Here is a 23,153-nt window from a genome sequence, read left to right as displayed (position 1 = left end):
CTGACTGCGTTATCTTTATATTTTGTTTTGTGCATGACGGTGATGCAACAAAGTTCAACTAAATGTCATGATCAACACCAAACACAACTAAAAGCCTCTTCAGACATCAACATGTTTCTGCTCTAATACATTCATTACAGCAGCAATAAAAAAAATAATAAAGCATGAATAGAAAAGAATCATAGGTTGAGATTTCTTTGGTGAAATGTCTCCTTTAATTCTGTTTAATGAACACTAATGACGGGATACTGCTAATGAATTATTTAATCTCTCAGTCTGTCTGTCACTCAACCTACAGCCACGTTAATGGTTTTAATACACTTTCTCCTGTGTTGATTATAATGGCTGTTCAGTGTGGAATATGTACTGAAAAATAAGCAGGTTCATTAATTGTATCTTTGTTTATTACAAATGTAAACATATGTATACATATATATATACACACAGCAGCAATTGGTTTATAATGCTCATATATTTGATACTTGACATTTATATACAGTTTAGGGTTATCAGAAGTATTGATACTGCAATTGTTACGTCCCCCAAGTTGGGCTAGGGGATGAGGGGTGTAACATTAAAGAAATTTAACCAGGAGAAAAAGCAAGGAAGGAGAACTGAGACAAAGGTGTAACCAAAGGTTCTTTTATTAACAGTATATGTAAAATTAGGTTAACAGATTAGATAAAAATGGATTAACTTAAGCTACTAAATTAAACAACACATGCACACACACACAAGACAACAAGTGTCCATGCTAGCCAGGGAGGCTAACAAGAACACAAGCACAGAAAACAACGAGTGCCTTTGCTAGCTGGCGGGACTAGCAAAGCACATGAGGACGCCCAAACGAGTGCCCTCGCCAACCATGGAGGTAAACAAGACACATGAAACACAAAGACAAGTGACTTCACTAGCTGAGAGCGCTAGCAAAGCACTTGTCAACTGCCACGAGTAGTCTAACCCGCTGCTGCAGGATTAGACTACAGACTTGCAGACTTTGGTTGGCCGAATGGCCCACTGGCCCTGAAACACAGACTTTCGTCCGCCGAATGGCCCACTGCCCTGAATGGCTGCACTCTGCAGGCTTTTAAGCACCAGGTCCTGATTGCAGAGCAGCTGCACCTGATGCCGATCACTGCAATCTGCAAGGGGGGAGGGGCAGAACCTGGGCACAGGAGAGCACAGCACCACACAGACACTGCGGCATTATTAATACAATATATTATGTATATGCATAAATAAATAAATAAATGTATACATATATGTATGTATTTGATTTGGTTAGAATGTTTAAATTAGCCACCAACTTTGAGAAACCCATGATATTAGAAAAAAACCTTTATAAGAACAATAATTAGCATTTGAATAATTTGAATGATACATAAACACATCCATAAACGCATAAATTTGTTCCTGATTATCAGTTACTGGAAGATGCATGCTATACTGTTTTGATCTTTGATTAAATACTGGTACATGTAATCCTGCGTGGGACGGGCCAAATGCTTTCCATGACACAGAAATTAAAAACTAATTAATTTACTACAACCAGATGACACAGAAGATACCGTGACCTCAGAGAATGAGTAAGTTGCATTTAAAGCCAATATGGACACACATACAGTACATGAATCATAATTCAGGATTTCACACTTAAATATTCACAAATATACACAGACTGAAATAGCTCAAGCTTTGCGTGCGCACACATGCAGGCAAACTCTCCAGCTGCCTTTAATGTGACCCACAATTTAAGAATCAACGCTCACACATTGCAGAGAATTACTTGTCGTGCCATAAATGAAAGTTGCATTTGAATGAAAACATCCCTATATATATACAATGAACACACACACACTGGTCCCCCATGTATAGCAGGCTGACTCAGAGTGAAGGCCTGTTTGTGTTTCAGAGTATTTGTGCGCAAGGACAGAAACCTCCGAGCTAAAAACACTGGGCACCTGTTCCCTGGATCCCACTGGGAGAAATTCCACCCCTCAGCTACTGTGTGTGTTTGTGTGTGTGTGTGTGTGTGTGTGCGTGTGCGTGTGTGTGTGTGTGTGTGTGTCTGTGTGTGTGTGTGTGTGCTTGAACCTGTGTGAGTATCAAGAATGTTGACACTGGACTTTCCTGTCTCACGTGGGCACCATGCAACATCACTTCCTTTACGACCCCTCCCTATTTAAAGGCCGGTGTGGAGCCAGAGGGGCTTCATCAGGGGATTAAAGGCAAAGTCCGCGCACTCTTCACACCAGCAGCTCACCCACTGACCGACTGATGATCTGGAAGGCTCTGGATGTGTCTGTGAAGATCCATCCCGACTATAAAGGCTGAGACGAACAGACTTTTTTCCCCACAATCATCTGGAAGGCTTAACATTGCAAGTTTCAAGTTGGAATCTAGAATCAAAAAAAGACAAGTAGTTTCTTAATTTGTTTTTTTTTTTACCAGAGCACAACCAGTACATTTTTAGAGGTTCAAAGTACTTTTAATACATTTAAGTCTGGAAATAGTTTGCAAACAGTGTGACTTTGATTGGAAATAGTGCAAACCAAAGACTCACCGCAACACATTCTGCAAGATCTTATTGGAATTTTTTGGAATTGGTGGTGTTTCTTCTGGTATCCTGTCACCATGAGTAGCGGTGGGACCACCACAGTTAAACCACAGGAGCCGCAGGCTTTCAAACGGGCGGTACGAAAGATAAAATGTGCTGCCATGGTGGCTAACTTGGCCAAGAGCTGGCAGGGCTGGGCCAATGAACACTCCGAGAAGCAGGACAGCATCCCAACCGGCTGGATGCCTTCCTCTGTTGATGAGGCGGACAAAAAAGAACGCCATGTGGTCAAACTTACCGTCACCCCACGTGTAATCACAGCTGATGCCGGCGACAGCAGTGGGAGCAAGATCCGGGCCTGTACCGTGACCAAGACTGTCCAGCCAAAACGCAGCGAGTGCAGCAGCCTCGATTTGGTCAATGCGATCCGCGGCAAGATGGAGTCCGGTCCCGAAGAGACAAAGCCATTCCTGGGCAATGAGTCACCGACACGGCGGCGCCAGATGAGGGCGCTGCAGAGCGGGGGCGAAGGTGGAGGGGTCATCCAGGACAGGAAGCTGATGCTGCAGGACAAAGAGAAGAAGCTGGGGTCAAGGAGCAGCAGTGTGGACACAGAGGACAGCGGGCTGGGAGAGGAGGCGGCGCTCAGCGACAACAGCGAGACAAAATCTGAGCAAACTGACATCCAGCCCAAGAAACAGACCAACAGGCCCAAGGTAGAGTGATTTATTTATAAATGGATGTAAAGAAGTTTTTATCCTCCCTCAGTTTACATGAAAAAAAGCCAGCCATTTTTGGCAAAAGTCTGTGATAAGCTAAATATACCTGCCAAATTAGCAACTAGCTGGTGAACATAATGGAGAATTTAGCTGCTAAAGTACAAACAAGAGCTAAAAGTAGAGTAAATGTTGGAATAGCATTCATTGGATACTCAGAAACACAACCCCAAATGAATAACATAGTTCCATGGCTGATACATTCATAAAATAGGCAATGTTAGCTATGTTAATGTTAGCTTGCTTGCTAATGTGAACGAAATGCTAACCAGCTAACATACCAAAATACTGTCAGCTAATTCAGAAGATGCCTGGGGCTTGTCTGGCTGGTAAATTGGCTAACTTGCCCTTTGCAAATTACTTTACGTCACTGAGTTACCAACGCCAGATCCATGCAGCATAGCTAAGTTACCGCTAGTTGGCTAACCTTAGCTTGCTTGTTTGCTAATGCTGGCAAAATACTATTTGAGTTAGTTGACTAGTTTGCCAAATTGCTTCATCAGTTAATATGATCCATGTGACCTAGCGACACAGCATGGATTTGGCATTGGTTGTAAAGTAATATATATAAATGGCAAGCTAGTTAGTATAATGGGGCAAATGCTCCAAAACAAAAATGGGAAGATTCTAGACAGCAACGTTATTCTTCATTTCAACTTTTTTGTGTATGTCACATGACTTTTTTGGCCGAAGGATGATGCTCATGCCACATAGTACCTTTAATGACTAAATGTCCTTTAAATTATTGTCCATTCCTTAAATTTATGAGCAAGTTCCAGTTATTTGTATTTAAAAATGGCATTGATGGAATTTAAATTGTTTTTGCTTGCCTTGGTAGTATGAAACAACATCTCAACATGCAGCTCATATCATTGCAGATTTAACTGATGTCCTTTCCAAATAAATAAAATTATATGCAGAGGGGAAAGCTGCTCGGGGACACTTTTCGCAATTTGTTCTTACAAAGTACAAAAAGTCAAGTGAAAACACAGTGGTGGCAGAAAAGGCCAAACACTTTATCTCTGGCTAACATCCAGACCTCTTATATTGCGATAGAGGTCGTGAGAGAATTGGTCCTTTGTACATTTTAGTGCTGCTGGTGACAAGCGTAGAAGATCTAAGCAGCAGAGTTACAAAAGTCAAACCTTGTGTAATTGCCCTTTCATTTTAAGTATGAGACAGTGTTTTGACCGGACACTTATGAGTTTCTCCTGTCTGCTCTCTCAACAACAACAATAAATATTTCTATAAATATTCTGTGCCCCTGAATCAAACACGCGGTGGAGGACAAAAACCCTAAATTAGCGCATAAATATTCACACACAAGTCGCACAGCGTGAATAAACAAGTTTAAACAGAAGTCCCTTTGATGTCATCTGCAGAAATCCAAAACCAAACTGCATAACAGTTGCATAACTCCAACACTAAAAACTCTCCTATAAAAGGCAAAGGAGCCAGGCGGCGGACCCCCAACATGCGGAGTGGGTCGCCAGAGAGCTGGTCCAGCTCATAAAAACACAAGCTGGACTGCGCTGCAATGGAATATATGTAAATAAAAATAGTTACACTCTTCAACGTGTTCTCCAACCTGACCTTCAGGTGGAACAGCCAAGGGAGGGGAAAATGGGGTGAAGGCAGAGAGGGCAGTGAGGGACATGGACCAGAGACGTCATGCGAGAGACAGACACCGAGACGAGAATAAGTTAGAGAAAAATAAGAAATTCTTAAAATAAAATATCCTTCCTCTTTCATATGTTTTATTCATGTGCAATCTGAATTAAATTGATTTACTGAATGTATGTAACATAATTAGATGTTAATAATAATAATAATAATAATAATTAAAGGAGAAGAAGAAATGATGGTAATGTTGGCCTGATGGTGGCATTGCTAATAAATGTGCTGATAAATATTGTTTTATTACCACTGACACCTCAGAGGATGTGCTTATTTGAAAACTGAAAGGTTGGTTTAACAGTGAAACAGATTTCTTTGCAATCTGGCCATTAAAGAAATGTCGTCACAGGCAAATAAACAACAAAATACATAACAGAAAAATCTGTATTTTGCTGCAGATTGCACATTCCTCATGCTCTTTGTATATCCATTGATTTATGCTGGCATTCAGTAGATCTGTTAGAGCTTTTTCCTCTATAAAAATGTCTGTCTTCTGCTTTCGGAAACAAGGTTCATGAACCACAGTAAAGGTGCATAAAACGAGTTAAAAGACACTAGAAAGCTCTGAGGAGACGTGCAAAGTCAGGTGTGTAGTCTGTATATTTGACTTTACCGGTAACACCACGCACATTACACATGGACTCAGTGTTTAAATAAAATTACTGAAGTAAAGAGAGATTAAGATAGCTTTAAGGCTTCTGCAGGTCCTTAAAAAGTCCAGAATCCAATAATCTGAGATTCAGGCCTTTTATATGTCTCACAGTGTTCTATACATGATTTTTAGAGATCTTAAAAGTCGTGTCATGAAGTTAGCATTACTTTTATCATGTTTGATTTAACTTCATGTTATTTTAATTTATGTTGCTGAAACCTGCAGAAACCCTGTGAAAGCAACAATACCATAATTTAAAAATTCCCACTGCAAGTTCTGCCTTCTGGGTTATATGGGTTTTATAAGATGATCATATGTTTTAGTTGAAAATTTTATCGATAAGATAGCTTGTTACTAGAGCTATTGGATACATGCAGTGGAATTAAAAGTATGTTTTCCTCTGAAATATGAATTAAATGTATGAATGAGCATATAATGGAAATACCCTCTGAACTGTAGCGCATGAATATATGCAACTGCTGAAACACCACAGCAATAATGACTAAGAACGAAAGATGGTGGCAAAATAGAAAAAAAAAAAAGGATCAGGAGTATTATCGCTTTAAGGGTTCACAGGGTTTCGTGGAAGGTCGCTCTGTGACAAGTCCTCACTTTTCATAGAGCAAATTCCAAAGAGATATGGTGACACTGATCTGAAGGCCTGGCAAGCTGAGGAAAATACCAGGGAGGTGGAAGGAGGGGGGGACAGGAAAGCTGGGGGGGACAGAGGGATGTTGGGGTAAGAGAAACTATTAAATAGGAAGGGCAAGAAGGTTTTGATGAATGAGGGGAAAGAAGGAAGGACAGGGAGGACAAAAGCAAAATGAGAGAGGAATGAGAAAGCAGATGGAAAGGACGGATGAGATCTGAGAAAGCTGCAAGTGCATGAAAAAGGGCTTTCGAGCCTTACAGTTTTCTGACCCACAATCCCCTGCTTTGGTATTTAAAACCTGCTGCCGGACCCTCCAGGTTGTAAAATGTGATGTTTGTGCATGCTTGTTTATATGAACATACATGCAGTATTTCCATATGCCTGAGTGCAAAGCAAAGGCCACCATGAGGATCAATTACACCAACTAGAGGGGGGTTTATTTAAAGATTGGGGGTCATTAATCAACATTATTCCATTGGCAGAGGAGTGGAGTCAATACAGCATTTTTAGCAGACCTAGTGAGACAGCAACAACCTCTTAAAGACAAGAACTAGAACTAGTTATGGGAAATATGATCCAAATTTGTATAAAAACAATACTGCTGAAGCAACTTTGCTTTGCACTTTAGTGAAGTCTGCAGACTTACAAGCGATACATTGAAAAAAACAAGTCCACAATATCCTTACTTTTATGCAGCGTTCCAAAGTTGGAGGTTGGAATTTCCCAGTTGAAACATCCTACTTTGGACCTGCATGACCCCAAACGTAAACAAAGAACATGTCTGACCGTGACAAGTGACAAGTGACAAGTGTTACACTTTGGCAAGTGTAAATGAACTCTCAGCTGTGCAGCCTGCTGGCATGTAGAAGTGAAACAGAGAAGGAAACTGTAACCAGCTACCAAATAAGATTTACGACATATTTTGACATCGTTTTACATTCAGAACAGTTTTATGAAAACATGTATTATCTTAACTAAATACAATAGCATCGCTATTTCTTCATAAAGTCATGAAGTTCACAAGTGGGAAATTTTCAAGTTTAGACTTGTCTGGGATGAAACATGAATCCCTAGTATGGGTCAAGCTCCAAAAATCCCATCATGCAGTTCATTAATGCCCTTCAGCAGAATCTTCCTGCCTTGTAAACACCTTATTTTCAAACTCCACATTCTCAGTTCTGCAATATTTTTCCTGTTAAAGTTTTGTGGTATCCAAGCTCAAGCAAAGATAACCCTTATGACATCACTATGACATCATCAGGGTTATTTTCTCAGAATTGACTAAGCTCATGCAAAGCTGTGATTGTGTCTAGATGGTGACCCTAGATTTGTGAAACTCTAAACTCATGAGGGCTTTCTGTCAGAAAGCCGTTCTTTGTATCCCATTCTTTGGGTGCCTAAACCTCATCAAACTATGACTAAAACCTGAAAATAAGTCAACTATGTCTAAAAATAAAAAGTCAGTGTGTACTTTAGGTTTTATGTGGGATGAAAACCCAGTCTTCTGGTTAAAAGTCCTGTGTTTGACCAGTCCATCCAGCACAGAGTAAAGACATTTTGCTTTGCTTGTTTACTTATATGAAAAGTATTAGGTGCTCTTTTATCTATCTAACGTTAATCTGCCCTTCATCGTTTATTTCCAGGTCAAGATTCCCACCACAGGTGACATCAAAAACCGCTGGCAGCAGTGGTCTAATCAGCACATCGAGGGCCAGAAGCTCAACCCCTTCAGCGAGGAGTTTGACTATGACTACGCCATGGCCCAGCGCCTCCGCAAGGGCGACTCTGGCTACGGTCGACCCAAAGAGGGCTCCAAGACGGCACAGAGGGGCGACAGGGCCCAGAAACACATCCACAGGGAGATGGAGGAGATGGTGTGGATCATCAGAGACATGGGCTTTAAGGACAAGGAGGGGAGGACCATCATTTCCTTCGGTCGACTCTTTGACCGCTACGTGAAGATCTCAGATAAGGTGGTGGGCATCCTGCTGCGCTGCCGCAAACACAAGATGCTGGACTTTGAGGGGGAGATGCTGTGGAAAGGACAGGATGATGATGTCATCATTACACTGAGGGACTGAGGACAGACTTGATGTCTTAAGAACATTTATACATATTTAAGCTCACCTACTTAAGCTCTTCTAGAGAAATAATGCTAACCACAATGCAATGCAAGAAAAATGGAGGAATATTTGGAGGAGACAGAAAAATAACAGTATGATTATAAAGTTTGAAGATAGTACACACACACACAGCTTCAGGGATGGAAATGATTGTTTTTATCAGTAGAAACAATGGAAACCAAATCTTAAAATCTGGTAACATCGAAATTTTCATGTACATAAATTATTAAACTGCATGCGAGTGTATGCAGAGGCTACACACACCCACTCTCACACACTCTCTCACACACACTCACATTCTCTCAGCAGACTCATTAGTTCTTCTCATATACCTGACAGGTCATCCGGTGAAGGGAAGCTATCTTTAGCGCGCTAACCATGCTCGCCTTGCTAACTACGCTACATGTTGGAATCCTCGAGAATCCATAACGGTGTCAGTCATGCAACTGGAAACTTCACTCAGATTGTGGCTGAAGAAACTTCAGCTTCATTTCATCTCATTTCATTTCATCCAAGAATTACACAGCAGCATGACTACCATTTTTTTTTTCTTCTTCTTTTGACCGACCTTTGTCCGGTATTATAAATGAAAGAAGTGATAAATAAAAGCTCAGATACCATTTTTACATTATTATTATGTGCATTATGTATGGAATTTAAATGCACATTTACCAAATGTATTTAAAAAATCCATCAAATATTGTTAGAAAGAAAATTGCATGTATATGGAGGGGATGTTGCAATTTCAATTAAAAGCAGATTGAGCAAGTTTAGGCTGCTCTCTATATACTGATAAACAGCGCTGCATCTTGGTTTCTTAAAGCCAAAACTCAGAACCATTAACAGCCACACTGATTATCTGTAAACTGTTGACATGTTGTCTCAGGGTTAGTGTCACTATTTCCAATATATGATACAACTACTCCGCTACATTTCAAAGGGAAGTAGTGCCATTTTACATGAACTTATACAAAATATGATGCATTATTTCATGTCAAAGACCATTCATACTACACAGGTTTTGAGTTATGTGGCTGATTAGACCTTTTCAGGTTTTAGCTGTGCACAGATATGCTGGGATTTACACAATGTCATCATGTACAATTAAGATGGATCAATTTGCAACATGTTCCACGACAAATCTAAACTAAATTAACTCTGAAATGGGCATCAAAGCAGTTTGTGAAATATTCACAAAATGTAATCTAAGCATTCATGTACATGGACACCACTTGTCCTCATTGTGATGAGGACATATGCAGAACAAAGAGAGAGAAAGTTCACATTGACAGGAGGCAGTGGTGGAGACATGACCCTCACACAAGAACTGAATCCTGGTCTCCAGTAGTTGAGCAACAGTCGGTTTTGATTGTTTTTATTGTAACACAAACTATGATCTTTTCCTAAACTTAACTAAGTACTGTAAGTGTAAGTAGTGTAACCAGACTTTGACATCACATATTTATTTATTTATTCATTCATTCATGTTTCATTAACAGTGCGTAATACATGAGTTTGTCAGTGTGTCATGAAAAAAAAGGGAAATTTCTGTACAAAAATCTAATAGATTTAGTTCACCTGTACAAAAACATGGTAATAATAAGGTTGAGCTCAGAAACAGAAATCTTAACTGTTAATGTATGTTTGAAAAAATCGTCTCTTGAGTGTACGGGTAACGTGTGATACTTATGACGTAAATGATTGTATGGTGAAATGTGTTTTACCTCATTTTAACATTTTTGGACATTTATTTGTTGGAACTGTGTTAAAATTAAACTTAGGGGTGCTTTAGAACATGTTCTTTCAAACTGAAAGCCTCTGTGTCTTCTTACAGAAGTACAATTTTGTTACAAAATGTGTTACAGAAACTGTGCAGGGTGGTGAATCAATCCACAGATTGACATTTTTTGTAAATATACTGTGAAATATTTATCATTTTTGCTGTGGTCAGAGTGTTAACATAGGCTACATTGAAATGAATAAAAACTGAAATTTAAATTCGGTTATCTTGTTTTCCTGTAGAGATTGATTATATATTGCTGCTTCAAGAGGTTGAATTTATACCAAAGTCACCTACTACCACAAAAAACACTGGTCAAACTAACACTGGATAAAGTTGTCCAAGGACGCTTTTTTGCCCTTCATTCTTCCTGAATCCTGATGTTTACATCAATGAAAGCTACACTTTATACAAAGCAACACTTCTATTTTTAGTACAAAAATCCAGACATCTATTTTTAAATAAGAACAGATATTAAAATCATATGATAAACCTTTTTGCACAGCAGAAAAGTTAAAGATGTGAGACAGGTTATTTATAGTTTTAACTTTACATTTCTACCTGGTGAGCTTGCTATGCTTTAGTTCCTTGGACGTGTCCCCAGTGTCCTCATTTACCGATGTCACCGTTGCAATGAATTATGGGCTGCTCGCTCTGAAAACTCTCCAGAGTTGCAGACTTGCTAAAAATCCTTGGGGAAGGCTCCAGAAGTTCATGCCAGAGCCCTTAAGCGCCGTGCTGATACTGCAGTGAGACACTCTTAAGCCCTCGTGGACTCTGTGGCTGTCAGTCCAGACACTGTAAGCAAATCGCAAAGCTTTCTCGCTCTTGCTCCTCACCCTCCACCATCAAACATCACCCCCCCTCTGCTACCGGGGTGTCCCTCGGAGGAGGCAAGAGAAGAAAAGGAGGGGAGTACGGGAGTGGAGAGTAGAGGTCATGTGGGACAGCTGGAGCAGTCCAGATGTGTGATATTGACCAAGTACAATGACCACAACTGCAGTAGAAAGTAAATATGTGTAACTTTATTTTAAATAAGTTGTCCATAGCTTAGAATGCAGGTTTGATTGAGTTGATTGAGTTTACATGGTTACATGTTTACCCATTTTTCACTCAAAGTACATTGTGCTTTTCCTTAAAGGGGTAGTTCACCCTTAATTCAAAAATAGATATTTTTCCCCTGGCCTGTAGGACTATTTATCCATCTGGATTGTTTTGGTGTTAGTGGCAGAGTTTTGGAGATACTGGCCACATCCCATAGCTGATATTTTTGGCCAGACCCAGATTTTTGGTAGTCAGCACATGTGGACCCTCATGTAAATTGTGGAAAAAAGTGTAGGTCGCGGTGTTTGCTAATGAGAAGGCTATTTTTTCTGGACAATTGACTCTTCGCTAAGCCCCACCTCCAGACAGCAACTGTCCAATCATAGCTTTACAACTGTAACTAGAGCTGTCAAGCTTTCCATATCTCTACTTGTTTAAGGCTTGCAGGAGGCTCTGAGAGGAGCGATAGTCAGTGTCTCATGTGTCTGGATGGTGTCGTCTTTTTTGTCGTTTCTCAAAAACATGAAACACAGGAACACATTTGTGGTGAATGGATTGATCTCTGTCTTCATCTACTCTAAGCTGCAAACATTAGCATGTCCAGCTAACTAACACTAGCTTACTAGCTCCAGTAACTTTACCTCCAGACAAACTTGTTAGATACCACTACATCTGCATTTGTTCTGTCAGGGTTTGAGGAGGAGGATGTGGGCTGGTGCAGAATCAAAGTGCATCTCTCTCTGGCTCGCTGTCTCAGGTCTAAGCCAGGTTAGCTTAGCTCGTATCCTGGCTGTCTTCCACAATTGCCATCCGGCTGGTCTGGCTGGGTGACATCCGACCAATGTCTGCTGAGATGTAAGCTAGGTTTTGCCTCAGTCTTTAAGCTTTAACATTATATCAGGTATGCGGCTGCTAGTTAACTTTACATTTACACTTTCACAGGTTCCTTGTTTTAAAAGATCTCAAATGGAAACATTAATATGTCAGCTGAAGACGGACTTCTTGGCCGACAAAATCTACCATTATCAGCCAGAAATGAGAATCTGCTTTTGTTTCTCTAAGGATTCAAAGACCTCGTATTTCATCAGTTATTGAATATTGAATATTGTAACCTGCACAAGAATGAAAAGTTTAACATGCTTAGAAACAGTAACTACGGAGGCCGGGACTTAGGGGAGGGTAAATTATACGGTTTAGACATAGGACTCCCTACAAGTTGGGAGGGAAGAAAGAGGGAGTAGAAGGTAGAAGAAGAAACAGCAGATGAAAAGCGGTAACAAAGTAATTTATATGCAGTATTTGCACAAAGGAGCATTGAGTAGGGGAAAGGACTGAATCAAAGTCAAGCCCCATGCTATTTTATTTCCTCCTTGTACACAAAACCTGAAAAGGTCACACTACAGGACAGTAATGCAGCAGGGGGCGCTACAGGGACAGTCTGTGTCAAAGCACCACTCTTTCTTATACGGTGTCATAGTTTGACTGAGGTGAAACATGCTGTTGTTTGGAGTTGTAATTTCCCCCGTGGAGAAAATAATTTATGTCTCAATTTGCATGTGCACCATCTGAGGGCCTCCTGCTGCTTCATCCAAATTTAGTGTGTGAATTTGTCTTTCTGTCTTTGTGTATGCAAGTCATGCTAGTGTGTGTGTGTGTGATGTGGTGTCTTCTCTGTCTGTCAGTCTGCGCATGTGCATGCAAGTCATGCCTTTGCCTCGGTGTGTGTGTGTGTGTGTGTGTGTGTGTGTGTGTGTGTGTGTGTGTGTGTGTGTGTGTGTGTGTGTGTGTGTGTGCCTAGTGTGACCTGCCTTGCTGTCACGCAATTGCTTTGTGTGAGTGTGCATGTGTGAGTGTGTGTGTGTGAGAGGGAGAGAGAGAGAGAGAGAGAGAGAAAGAGAGAGAGAGAGAGAGAGACCTTAATACAAGCTGATCAGTTTGGTCGCCAGGGAGTCTGGACGTCTGCCAGAGAGAGCGACAGTGGGAGGGAAAACACTGAGTGATGGGAGGAGAGAGACTGAGAGCATGAAAGAAACTATAAGAGGAAGAGAGGGATAGAGAAAGAGCTAGAAAGGAGAGCAGAAGGAGGTAAAAAAGCGAGGGATGTTAAGACAGAGAGTGCTCCATCTTGACAGACAGACCGAAGCTTCATACTTGGTCGTCCTTAGCTGCTGACTGTCAAACAAAATGAATCCCTCCTCTCCTCTGCTCTTCTCTCCTGCTCCCCGTCTCATTCTCTTCTTCCATCTCTCTTATTATTGTGTTTTTCTTGTCCTCCCTGGTGTCTTTCCTCTCTTTTTTTCTTCTTCCCTGCACTCTCATCTGTTCCCACAAGAGGTTTGCAGGTTATTGAGGTTAAGGAAAGTTTTTAGGAAATTTAGCCACTGGTCATCATATCTGTTCATTTAGGAAGACAGAGCACTGATACTGTATATCTGCTTTTAACAACACGTTTGACAACCTTGTGACAAGCTTGTCACCACCGCTGCTTTTTCTGCTGTGCAGTAAGTTGAGTTGTTTTGGATTTGAATCTGCCTTTGCTTGGATATAAAGTTATTCTACAACCACTTGTATATTTTACATGATTTTTCTGAGGCAAGGACAGCAGAGTGTGGCGTTTTCAGCCTTCACTGATGTTGGGCCATTAATTTTGAATGTGCTAATGCCAGCGTTGCAGTTTATGCAGATGATTCCACGATATGCACATGCATTTAGCCTAAATCTTCACCGTAGATCCTCATATTGGAACCACGTTCATATGTGCGTGCACACTGTCTGAACTGGGTGTGTGTGGTTGATTGTGTATGTGCAACTGAACAGCATGTTCAGTGGCTTTGGGAGACTTGGATTACACCAGATGAAAAGACGAGTGTTTCCACAGTTTAAACACGTCTCTCTGTTGACTACCGTTTATAGGAAAGGGAGGGACTTGGCCTCTCTCTGCATTAACTCTGTTTTCAAAAAGGCGGTAGAATAGAACAGAATACAGTACCATAGAGTACAATACAATAGAATGGAACGAGAGTCACTATTGTCATTTTACAAAATAGAACAAGAGAGCATCAAAACTTTTTTTTTTTTGCAAAATTGAGAACATTCTTTTTAATTTTGCCATTTCAGTCAACATCTTCTAATGCCATTCTTCAAAGAGCACATAAAATACATTGATGGATGTAAAGCTATTATAGAAGTGACCAGAAGGTGATTGATTACTACTCCTAAAATAATACTTGGGAAAATAACAGAACTGTCACGAGAGCAAGAGCATCATGAGGACAGAGGAAGACAGAGAATGTGAGCATGATGCTATTTCCTGATTTGTGGCTTTCTGGATACATAACTGTTATCAGTAAGTGCACTCATAACAGGCTTCCTCTTGTGGTCAGATTTTGCCTTCGCTGCTCATATGCAGGTTTCTGGTTGCAGCTCCACTTTGTTGCCCCTCGGTTTTTGCCACTCCTGAGGCGGACTGGTTGATGGCACCTCTTCAACCCTGTTCATCCCTCCAAAGATCGAGGGTACGCACAACACAGCTTGAGAGCAATACTGAACAAGTTCTACAGTAAAGAGAGACCGTGATCTTTAGTCTGTAGCAAATGGACATAATACTTACTGATCCACAGAAGAGCAAAAGTACCAGCAATGCAAGAGCAACGTTAACATATAGTCTTGAATCCAACACAAAAACTTTGTGGCTTCTCCATTTTTCTTTCAGATCAGACGGACTTAGCTTCAATTTGTGTCATTTCTTCATAAAAGTTCACTGTGGAGATGTTCTTCCAGATGCCCTGAAACTATCTAACACACGCTGCGGCATTCCAGCTTAACAGAACTGGCATCATCGTGTTTCTTTTTGTAAAGCTTGTCCGACCCACAGTGGCACCAGGAAGGCAGAGGGCCACGGGGCTTTGGCTCGTTGAGTTGGAGATACTTGAATCAGGTAGGCATTTGTCAAATCCATCAGTGGCAATAATTGTGTTGGCTTGATCTGAGAAGTTTAAAAGTTGTCTACAGCAGCCTAAAGCACGTTATGGTCATGTTATTTGTCATTATAGCAGGCAAATTTCCCATCTTGTTTCCCAAGTCATCGTCAGTTTTAGCTTCTGTAACTTGATTTTCTCATGTGTCTGCCATCAGCCTTTCAAAGCTGAACTGTGATTCTTGAGTTTTTAACTGTTTTATCCAAAGATAAATTCAGCAACAACAAGTCTTAAAGATTAACATGCTGGCAAAGGCACATCAGAGTTGTGGCCTCTGTTGTCTCTTACATAATATCACCACCACAAATCAAATACACAGCATAAATATTAAAAAAAAAAACATTAGAAACATCTAATAGATGGAGTTAAACTATTTTATTGACAGCTGGAATAGAATAACAATACACCAAATTGTGCATTTACTCAACAATATAACAGTTTGCCAAAGAATCTGCAAATATATTCGTGTTTTAAATGACAGTGCGGTGAATAAAACTAAAGTTGCACCACTTTGTCACTCTTCTGATAACATTCAGGTCCCCAAGGCAGTAAAACATGAGCAACAAATGGAAAGCAATGCAGATGGGGATTTGCTGCTTAATTGCTATGGTCAGTTTATGCTAACGTTTCTGATCTACAGATGGGATGAAGAGTACTGAAAACTTTAAAAACTGCAGCATGCTTGAAAATGAAAGTTTGAAATCTTTAAATGGCGCGGTTATTCTTAAAATGTGGAGTGACGCTCTCCCATCCTTTCGCTGCTGCTGAGCTGCCATTGAGCAACAGATGCAACGAGTCGGTTGCTCCAGTGAAGCTACTGAAGTGATGGAGCAACTCTCATTAACCAAAGGAACATTTAGCTGAGAAAAACAAAATGCAGTATGCTTAGAAAGCCTTCCCTGGATGAATTCTTATCGCTGAGGATTTGCCATCGGCATTGCTTCCAACAGTTGCCCACATCACATGTTCCTGACAGCATGAGAAGGCCTGGAAAACTGTCTCATTTAGTATCCCAAAACCAAAACATCACCTTCTTATATGCAGAATTATAGGGGCCTTAGGAAAATATCATGTTTGGAAATTCATCAAATGTCCTCCAAAGGCCTCAAATGACAGTTTAGAGATGAATTTAAGGCTGTGGATGCTGTAGATAAAATTAATTTGTATCATAAACGATAGAGAGTAAAAGGAAGATTTGTCTAGAAGATTTAGGAACTCAGAGAAAGATGAGAGGTAATTTAACACAAATGGTGTCGAGAAACACAAGTTACGAAACTCCATGGCACTTTGATTCACACTGAGGTCACCCAACCTAAAAATGTATCCGCTCAATGTGGGACGCTTTGAATGAGACGATCTAGCAGATGGCGTGCGGGGGAACACTTTTTATGAGGGTTGGAATGGGGACGGCCTCTGAGGGGAAAAAAAAAGTTTGGGAAGTGTTGCCTCTGCAGCACAGCAGACTGGAGGAGATGTGTTGCTTTTGGGATCCACCAGCCACCAGTTTCATAACAGCCGCAGAGGAGCTGCATCTACCCTTTCATCCTCCCACTCCTCCACCTCTCCCCCCCCCCCCCCCCGGAGAGAACATGATATGATATGTGTCTAGAAATGCACACACTGTCACTCTAAAAGAAAAGGACACAAACAGTGCTCTCTTTCTTTCTAATCAGTGAAACCCATGAACTTAAGAGGAAAATGATATGGACAATTTAAGCTCAGGTAACAGAAGTTTTTTTTTTAAGAACTTCAAAGGGAATTCTACCCAGATTTACTTCTTAGGTTGATTTTCTGCAAAAACAGACAGAAACTTCACAGGTTTGCCTGTGCACTCTTTGTGGGAATAATCTGGTTTACCAAATGTGACGTCCTTAAACTTACAAAATCAAAAAGATAAACTTTTCAGCCATTTTGCATCAGCGTTTGAACACAAAAATATTGTTATATTGCAGTTAGAACAATGTCAATGATATACTGGAGGTGCAACCAACTGACCTTTCCTAACTTTTCCTGTTTCCTGGACCTAGATAGCCTTTCCTATGGGTGGCTCTTGCCCACATTGAAAAGAAAACCAAATCCTGAAGATGGTTAAAAGATGTTGCTGAGAGATCTGTAAAAGCGACATAATCAGATGTGACTATATGTCATTGTTACAGGCCCTCAAGCAACATCTTTTAACCATCTTCAAAATTTAGTTCTCTTTTTAACATAGATGAGTCTCACATATAACATGTTTAAGTAGAAGGAACAGGAAAGGATAAAGTTAAAGTAAGTACTGTACTGAACTCAATTACATAAAGTAAGTTCAAACTAAATAATGGGAAAATGTTCAAAATCTTTTTTGGGAGCTCATTGAATAATAGCTTTAATAAGGTACCAGGGCCAGACTAACAAACACAACACATGCATAATCTGTTGTGCGCTGATTTAATAGCAGCTAGAAAAAAATAACCCATAAGAGTCTGCATGCTTGTATGTATGCAAGCTTTAACCTTATGGAATCTTTATGTCAGAAATTTAACATTTGGATCATCACATTAATTTCTGCATCTAATATCAATGTTTTTGGCCCAAACATGCAGAAGCCAAAAGAAACCTTAAGGACTTTTACAGTGAGCGACTTTAATTCACTCACTTTCATTGGACTAATTGAGACGCCATCTTGGAAATGAGTTGCCAATTCTCTTAAAGGGAAAATTTGCCATGTTTTATGTGGATGTCCAGTCACTGTTGATAGAAGTATGGTGAACTGAAGCAATAACTTCCTCAGAGTGTGCTCTACTGACCAAGAAAGCTGAGTTCTACTGCTTGCTGAGACGTGCTGGCTGTGCCTACATACCAGGCTGCATTGCTAGCCAACTTCTAATGCCCACGTTGCTGTGAGTCATCATCCTGGCCTTAAGCTAAAACATAATGTTAGGTGACAAAAAAAATACTGATCTAGACTAGCACACCCCCTGACTACCCAGAGGCATCTTTTATAAATCCAAGGAGAAACAGACTGTAGTTCTTCCTTGCAACCAACAACATCACTGTGACGTCACCGGATGAAGGAAGAACAACGGATTTTGCAGCAGGAAAACCCAGCTTTCTTGGTCAACTTTGCACACACTGAGGAATTTATTGCTTCAGTTGACTACATTTAAATCAACACTGAGTGACATCCACAAAAAATCTGCCAAAATTTCCCTTTAATTCATCAACAGAGCCAACCAGCTCTTGTAGCATGAAAGGAAAGGAGTTGGGCACTTCTTTGCATCTGTTTTTGACTGAACGAGCATGTATATGTTGTCCTTAAAAGTTAATGTTAAATATGCATTTACAGTGAGGAAAAATACTTTTGGAACCCATGGGTACACCTGGTTCAGATCATGTACATGCCGCTGTTTTTTAATCAGATAACCCACAATAGTTACATCATTGTATGCATGTAAATATAGCCAGTGTCAACAACAGGACACATCTCTAATGGTAAAAAAAATTTCAAGATCAAGAAAAAGCTTAGCCATCATCCATCAACTGTCTTGTCAGAGATGGCTGAGGGCAGACTTTAGGGACAGTCATGTTATCTTTGTTTCACATTTAAAAGTTATCAGCGAACACATAAGCTGTTTAACATATGCAACACAACTCTCACAAGAGTTTTCTCTCTGTATCTTGGCCACTGGCTTTGTATGGTGCCATACTGATAAAGGAGAAGGGAAAATGTCAGTTTTTGCAGAATATCAACCTAAAAGGCAGTTCGGGTGGAAAAGGACCCCAACAGGACTCCAGTACAATTCTTAACAGATGGCTAAATTGCGAATGTTCTTTTGTTTTTATAATTTTACTCTACTTGATTGAAACAACAAAGTACTGTTATGTGCATTCAAACATCAATAAAGAAACACTAGTGTAAGATAGTGTAAGTTCTAAGTTTAGAAAATAAGTCTTGTTAATAAGAAACAGGTCAGAATGTTTGAATATCTACTCTGCAAAAATCTTTTTTTTTTCTTTTTTTTTTTTTTGCTCAGTTTGTTCAATTACGCCCACACCAAGGAGTGGGGAAAATACACAAATAGTCAGTTGAAATATCAGTATATCAGAAATTCATTAAGAACATACGCAAATATAATTATTTCCTTAGATGACACTTAAATTACTTTACATAATGGGTTGAAATGGCGACACTGTAAAACTTTTTTTGCGTCATTTTGATTACTTTATGTGACAATTCTTAGTCCTTAGCCCTGACAAAATGTATATCGGTGTGTTTAAGGCCTCTACTTACATTACAATTGATAGTAATTAACATCCATGTGGCAGCAGACACAATCAAAACATGGGTGAATGCAAAAAACATACATTTTTGGTGCTGAATATGTCAACTATTACATCTATGTAGGTCATTAGCTCATTCGTTTTCCTTCAACATTACAACGTCACAAACATATTCAGACGGGTGAATGAGAAGCTTTTGATGAGCAAAATTACACAATCAATTTTTAATTAAACAAACATTAATTACTCTTAATCCTGCTAGCAACGGTGGCATGTATTTTGTCTTTCTCCCAAAACAATTAGAGAAGAAAATTGTCAGGGTCAGCTGTATACATGTTTACACCAAATTCACACCATCTGCACCTGTAGCCATCATAGAAAACCCATCATTCACTGCATGCACGCCATACTACTGCTGCCATGCTGCTCCACCCTCGAGAGGAACTGTTAGGAATGGTTTTAAATGCTACGGTGAACAATCAGCGCTTTGTTAACATTGATTAATACTTAACAACACTGATGTACAGGCAGCTGCTGCAGGTTAGATGTAGATAGATGGGAAACTTCTATGATGGTTACCACTGCAACTGTATGTTTCTAACTGTCTTTGTGATCTACCTCCACTAAATCTAGATCATTATCATGCAATGTTACTTTTGTTTCAGCCTCAGAGTTCTTCTTCTTGGATGCAAAGTCATTTCCTTAGAACACTCTGCTTCTGGGTTTGCTGAAAAAAAGAATTTAATGCCAAGTGTGTAAACTTTCCTCTTTCATTGGTCCTCGATTGGGAAATCAGCCCTCAAAATACATTTAAATTTGGCACAATAGAACACTGACAAAAACACATTCCTTGGGTCACAGTTAGAGGAGTTAATTGATTTTAAATATATGTATTATATATATATTTTCAATTTATACAACTCTTCGAATATCATAATAAACAGTCCTCTTTTGTTCTAACTACCAGGCAGTCTTTGTTATGATTAGATAAAATCCATGCTATTCAATATAATTTTAGGTTGTGAAAAATGATCCTGCATTTTTCAAATCAGGAATTGGAATCTTACATGGGCTATTATAAACCAGTATCTTCTCAAAACAGAGATTCCTCAGAGACTATATGACACCCTCCCTGTAGTAAGTTATGGCAAAAACATGAACACTGGGTTAAAATGACAGATCTTAACAAGTGATTTTCGGTTCCTTTTATTCAGATTCTTTGAGCTATTTTCAAGGTGTGTGCCACAAGATGGAGTCCTGCCCATGGATCGGGTAACCCGCAAAAAAGTAAGGTAAAAAGTTGGGTAAAAAATATGTTTATGTAAATTCAGGGGTACTGGCACGGGTAAAATTGACTAAATGTGCAGGCAGTGAGTGAGAAAAAAATCTCTGTGTTGTTTTCCTGGAGAAATCAGAAATGAACAAGTAGCGTTTTTAACATTTAAATCAGCTAATAATATCAAGCCCAATCATCTGCCAGGAATTTTTTTTATTGTGAAAGCCTATGACACAACCTTTGATCCTACATCTGGCCGTATAATGGGAGTCTGGCTAATAGCTAGTACATCAAAATGGATGACCCACAGGCAAAAATAGCCAGTGCTGAATACCAAATTATAGACAACACATCATCGAAGGCCAAATTGGATGTTGGGTGTGATCAGAAACGGTGATAGTAATGTTGTCAGTGCCAAAAACTATTAGCTTTTGATAGCTGCGAACTAGAGCCACAATTGACAGATATTTATCCAGGAACACAAGTGAATAAGTGTGTGTTTAATGGGTCGGGTCATGGACTGGGCAGGTCTGATTTGACTTGGCGGATTTGACTCTGAGATAATTGCGGGTAACGGGTTGGTTTTGGAACTTGGCTTTACGGGTTGTGGGTTTGCAAAACTGGACTCAAGATAACTTAAATTGTCTTGTTAAGTATATATTTGATAAATCTGACTGCAGCGAAAATCACTGGCTAAAATTGTCATTTCCCACAGTTTGCACTGAACAACTAAAAAAACTGCGATGACTGGATGCTTTTTGATTATTGCTTTGCAGAATGTAGCTAATTTGTTTGGAAATAAATACAGTATTAATATCCCTGCAACACTGCTACTGGCAAAACAGAAGCCTATTTTGCAAAGTTTGTTTTTAGAGTAAAGTTACTCCAAATTGTATGGTTTATTTAAAACATTAGTTTATTAGTGTAATTTGTTCTGAAATCTTGGTTCAAAGTTTTAAAAAACAAAAGTTTCTTTTGTCTGTATTAATTATAGATCTCAGTTATTGTGTGAAAGTAAAAAAAAGCCCAAAATGAAGTTCAGTAAACTTTGAATCTGAATTAAATTGCTACATATGTTTATGTATTCCTCATTTAAGTTGGGTCTCAACCCAACAACGGGTTTTCATGTCTCTTCTTTCTTTGTAGCGTATAGCTCATGCTTAGTCTTATCAAGTTGTCTGCTAATTATTTAGAAGTTTTAATCAGTCATGCGGATGCTACCAGCTAATGCTACAATCTTACGGTAACTAGCAAGGATATCGCTTCCCTCCCTCAGATTTTAACATTAATCAGCTAAGTCATTATAGATGAACTTTGGCTCACTCCAAAAGACACTAACAACCATAATATTTACACATTAAAAAGACATTAAGAATCATAAAGTGCCCAAATTAAATACATATAATTTTGTTCTTTAATAAACTATAAATTTCTCTACAGTGTGCACATTGTGTTCCCTTTAAATTCATCCTATTTTTGTGTCCTTTTTTTGAAATCTGTGAAACCTGACGTCGGTCCAGACAGATCCTTTGTTTGGATGATGCAAAGTACATTTCATGCTTCCTTCCTCTCTCTTTCCTTTTCCTCCCTCTCTTCCTCTCTCCGTACTGAGTCGTAGCATGGCTAATCACCAGGTGCCGTGGCGGTCTGCGGATTAGGGCTGTAATTTAGAATAAAAGGGACGCTTCTCTGCACAGCCTGAATGCTGCTGCTGTCAGATGTTGTGAGTGGTTGTTTCTGTTCCTCCCTCACAATAGCACATGCCGCAAGGTAATTGAAGAAGAGGAAGGAGAAGACACTTGCTGGTAGAAATTGGCACAGTACAAATTGTTATTAGACAACTGTTAGCCAAAGCTTTAAAAAAAGAGAGGAGGAATCTTAAAAATCTACTTCTATTAGCTAAAGAGCAATCCAAACTACAGTTACACTGGGATTTACAGCAAGTTTTCAGCCCTACACTGTCAGCCAGGCGACTGTCCTCAATGCTTCTGAAAACATTTGTCTCTTTTTTTTGTATTAGCATCATGTATAAGTGCTACAACAAAGGTACAATATCTCCTCCTGCACTCAATGTGACCTGCACGACCAGGTGGATGTGAAAAATTTAGAACAACACAGAACAGAATTGAACCGAATGAGGTCAAGCACCCATTTTCATTTCGGACCCCATTTACACCTGACTGTTTAATTGAATCCTGATATTTTTTTGAACCACATCACATTTGGATATGGCAGAAACATTCGATCTAAAAGAGTGGTTCTCAGCCTGTGGGTCAAGACCCCCAAAAGGGATCAGGAGATGATTTCCACAAGATGGTTGTGCAGAATAAAAGAAAATATTGTGGCAGGCAGCACAGAATGAGAGCCAGGTAGGAGCTA

At 39.7% G+C, this 23,153-nt stretch overlaps 1 protein-coding gene across 1 annotated transcript; it reads left to right on the top strand.

The window, feature by feature from the left end:
* The first annotated feature begins 2,219 nt into the window (after positions 1–2,219).
* Positions 2,220–10,006, top strand: abraa (actin binding Rho activating protein a). The gene is made up of 2 exons (XM_084740739.1): positions 2,220–3,273; positions 7,958–10,006. Exons 1-2 carry the CDS (start codon positions 2,635–2,637, stop codon positions 8,393–8,395), a joined length of 1,077 nt encoding a protein of 358 aa, XP_084596865.1. The 5' UTR covers positions 2,220–2,634; the 3' UTR covers positions 8,396–10,006.
* The last annotated feature ends 13,147 nt before the right edge of the window (positions 10,007–23,153 follow it).

Source organism: Lutjanus erythropterus, chromosome 2 (assembly GCF_056507025.1).
Source record: "Lutjanus erythropterus isolate fLutEry1 chromosome 2, fLutEry1.hap2, whole genome shotgun sequence".
NCBI lineage: Eukaryota > Metazoa > Chordata > Actinopteri > Lutjaniformes > Lutjanidae > Lutjanus > Lutjanus erythropterus.
This window is presented reverse-complemented; position numbering and strand designations above follow the sequence as displayed.

Coding starts and splice junctions, on each gene's coding strand:
- abraa (XM_084740739.1), top strand. CDS start 2,635: ATGAGTAGCGGTGGGACCACCACAGTTAAACCACAGGAGCCGCAGGCT. Junction 3,274..7,957: donor AACAGACCAACAGGCCCAAG/GTAGAGTGATTT, acceptor GTTTATTTCCAG/GTCAAGATTCCCACCACAGG.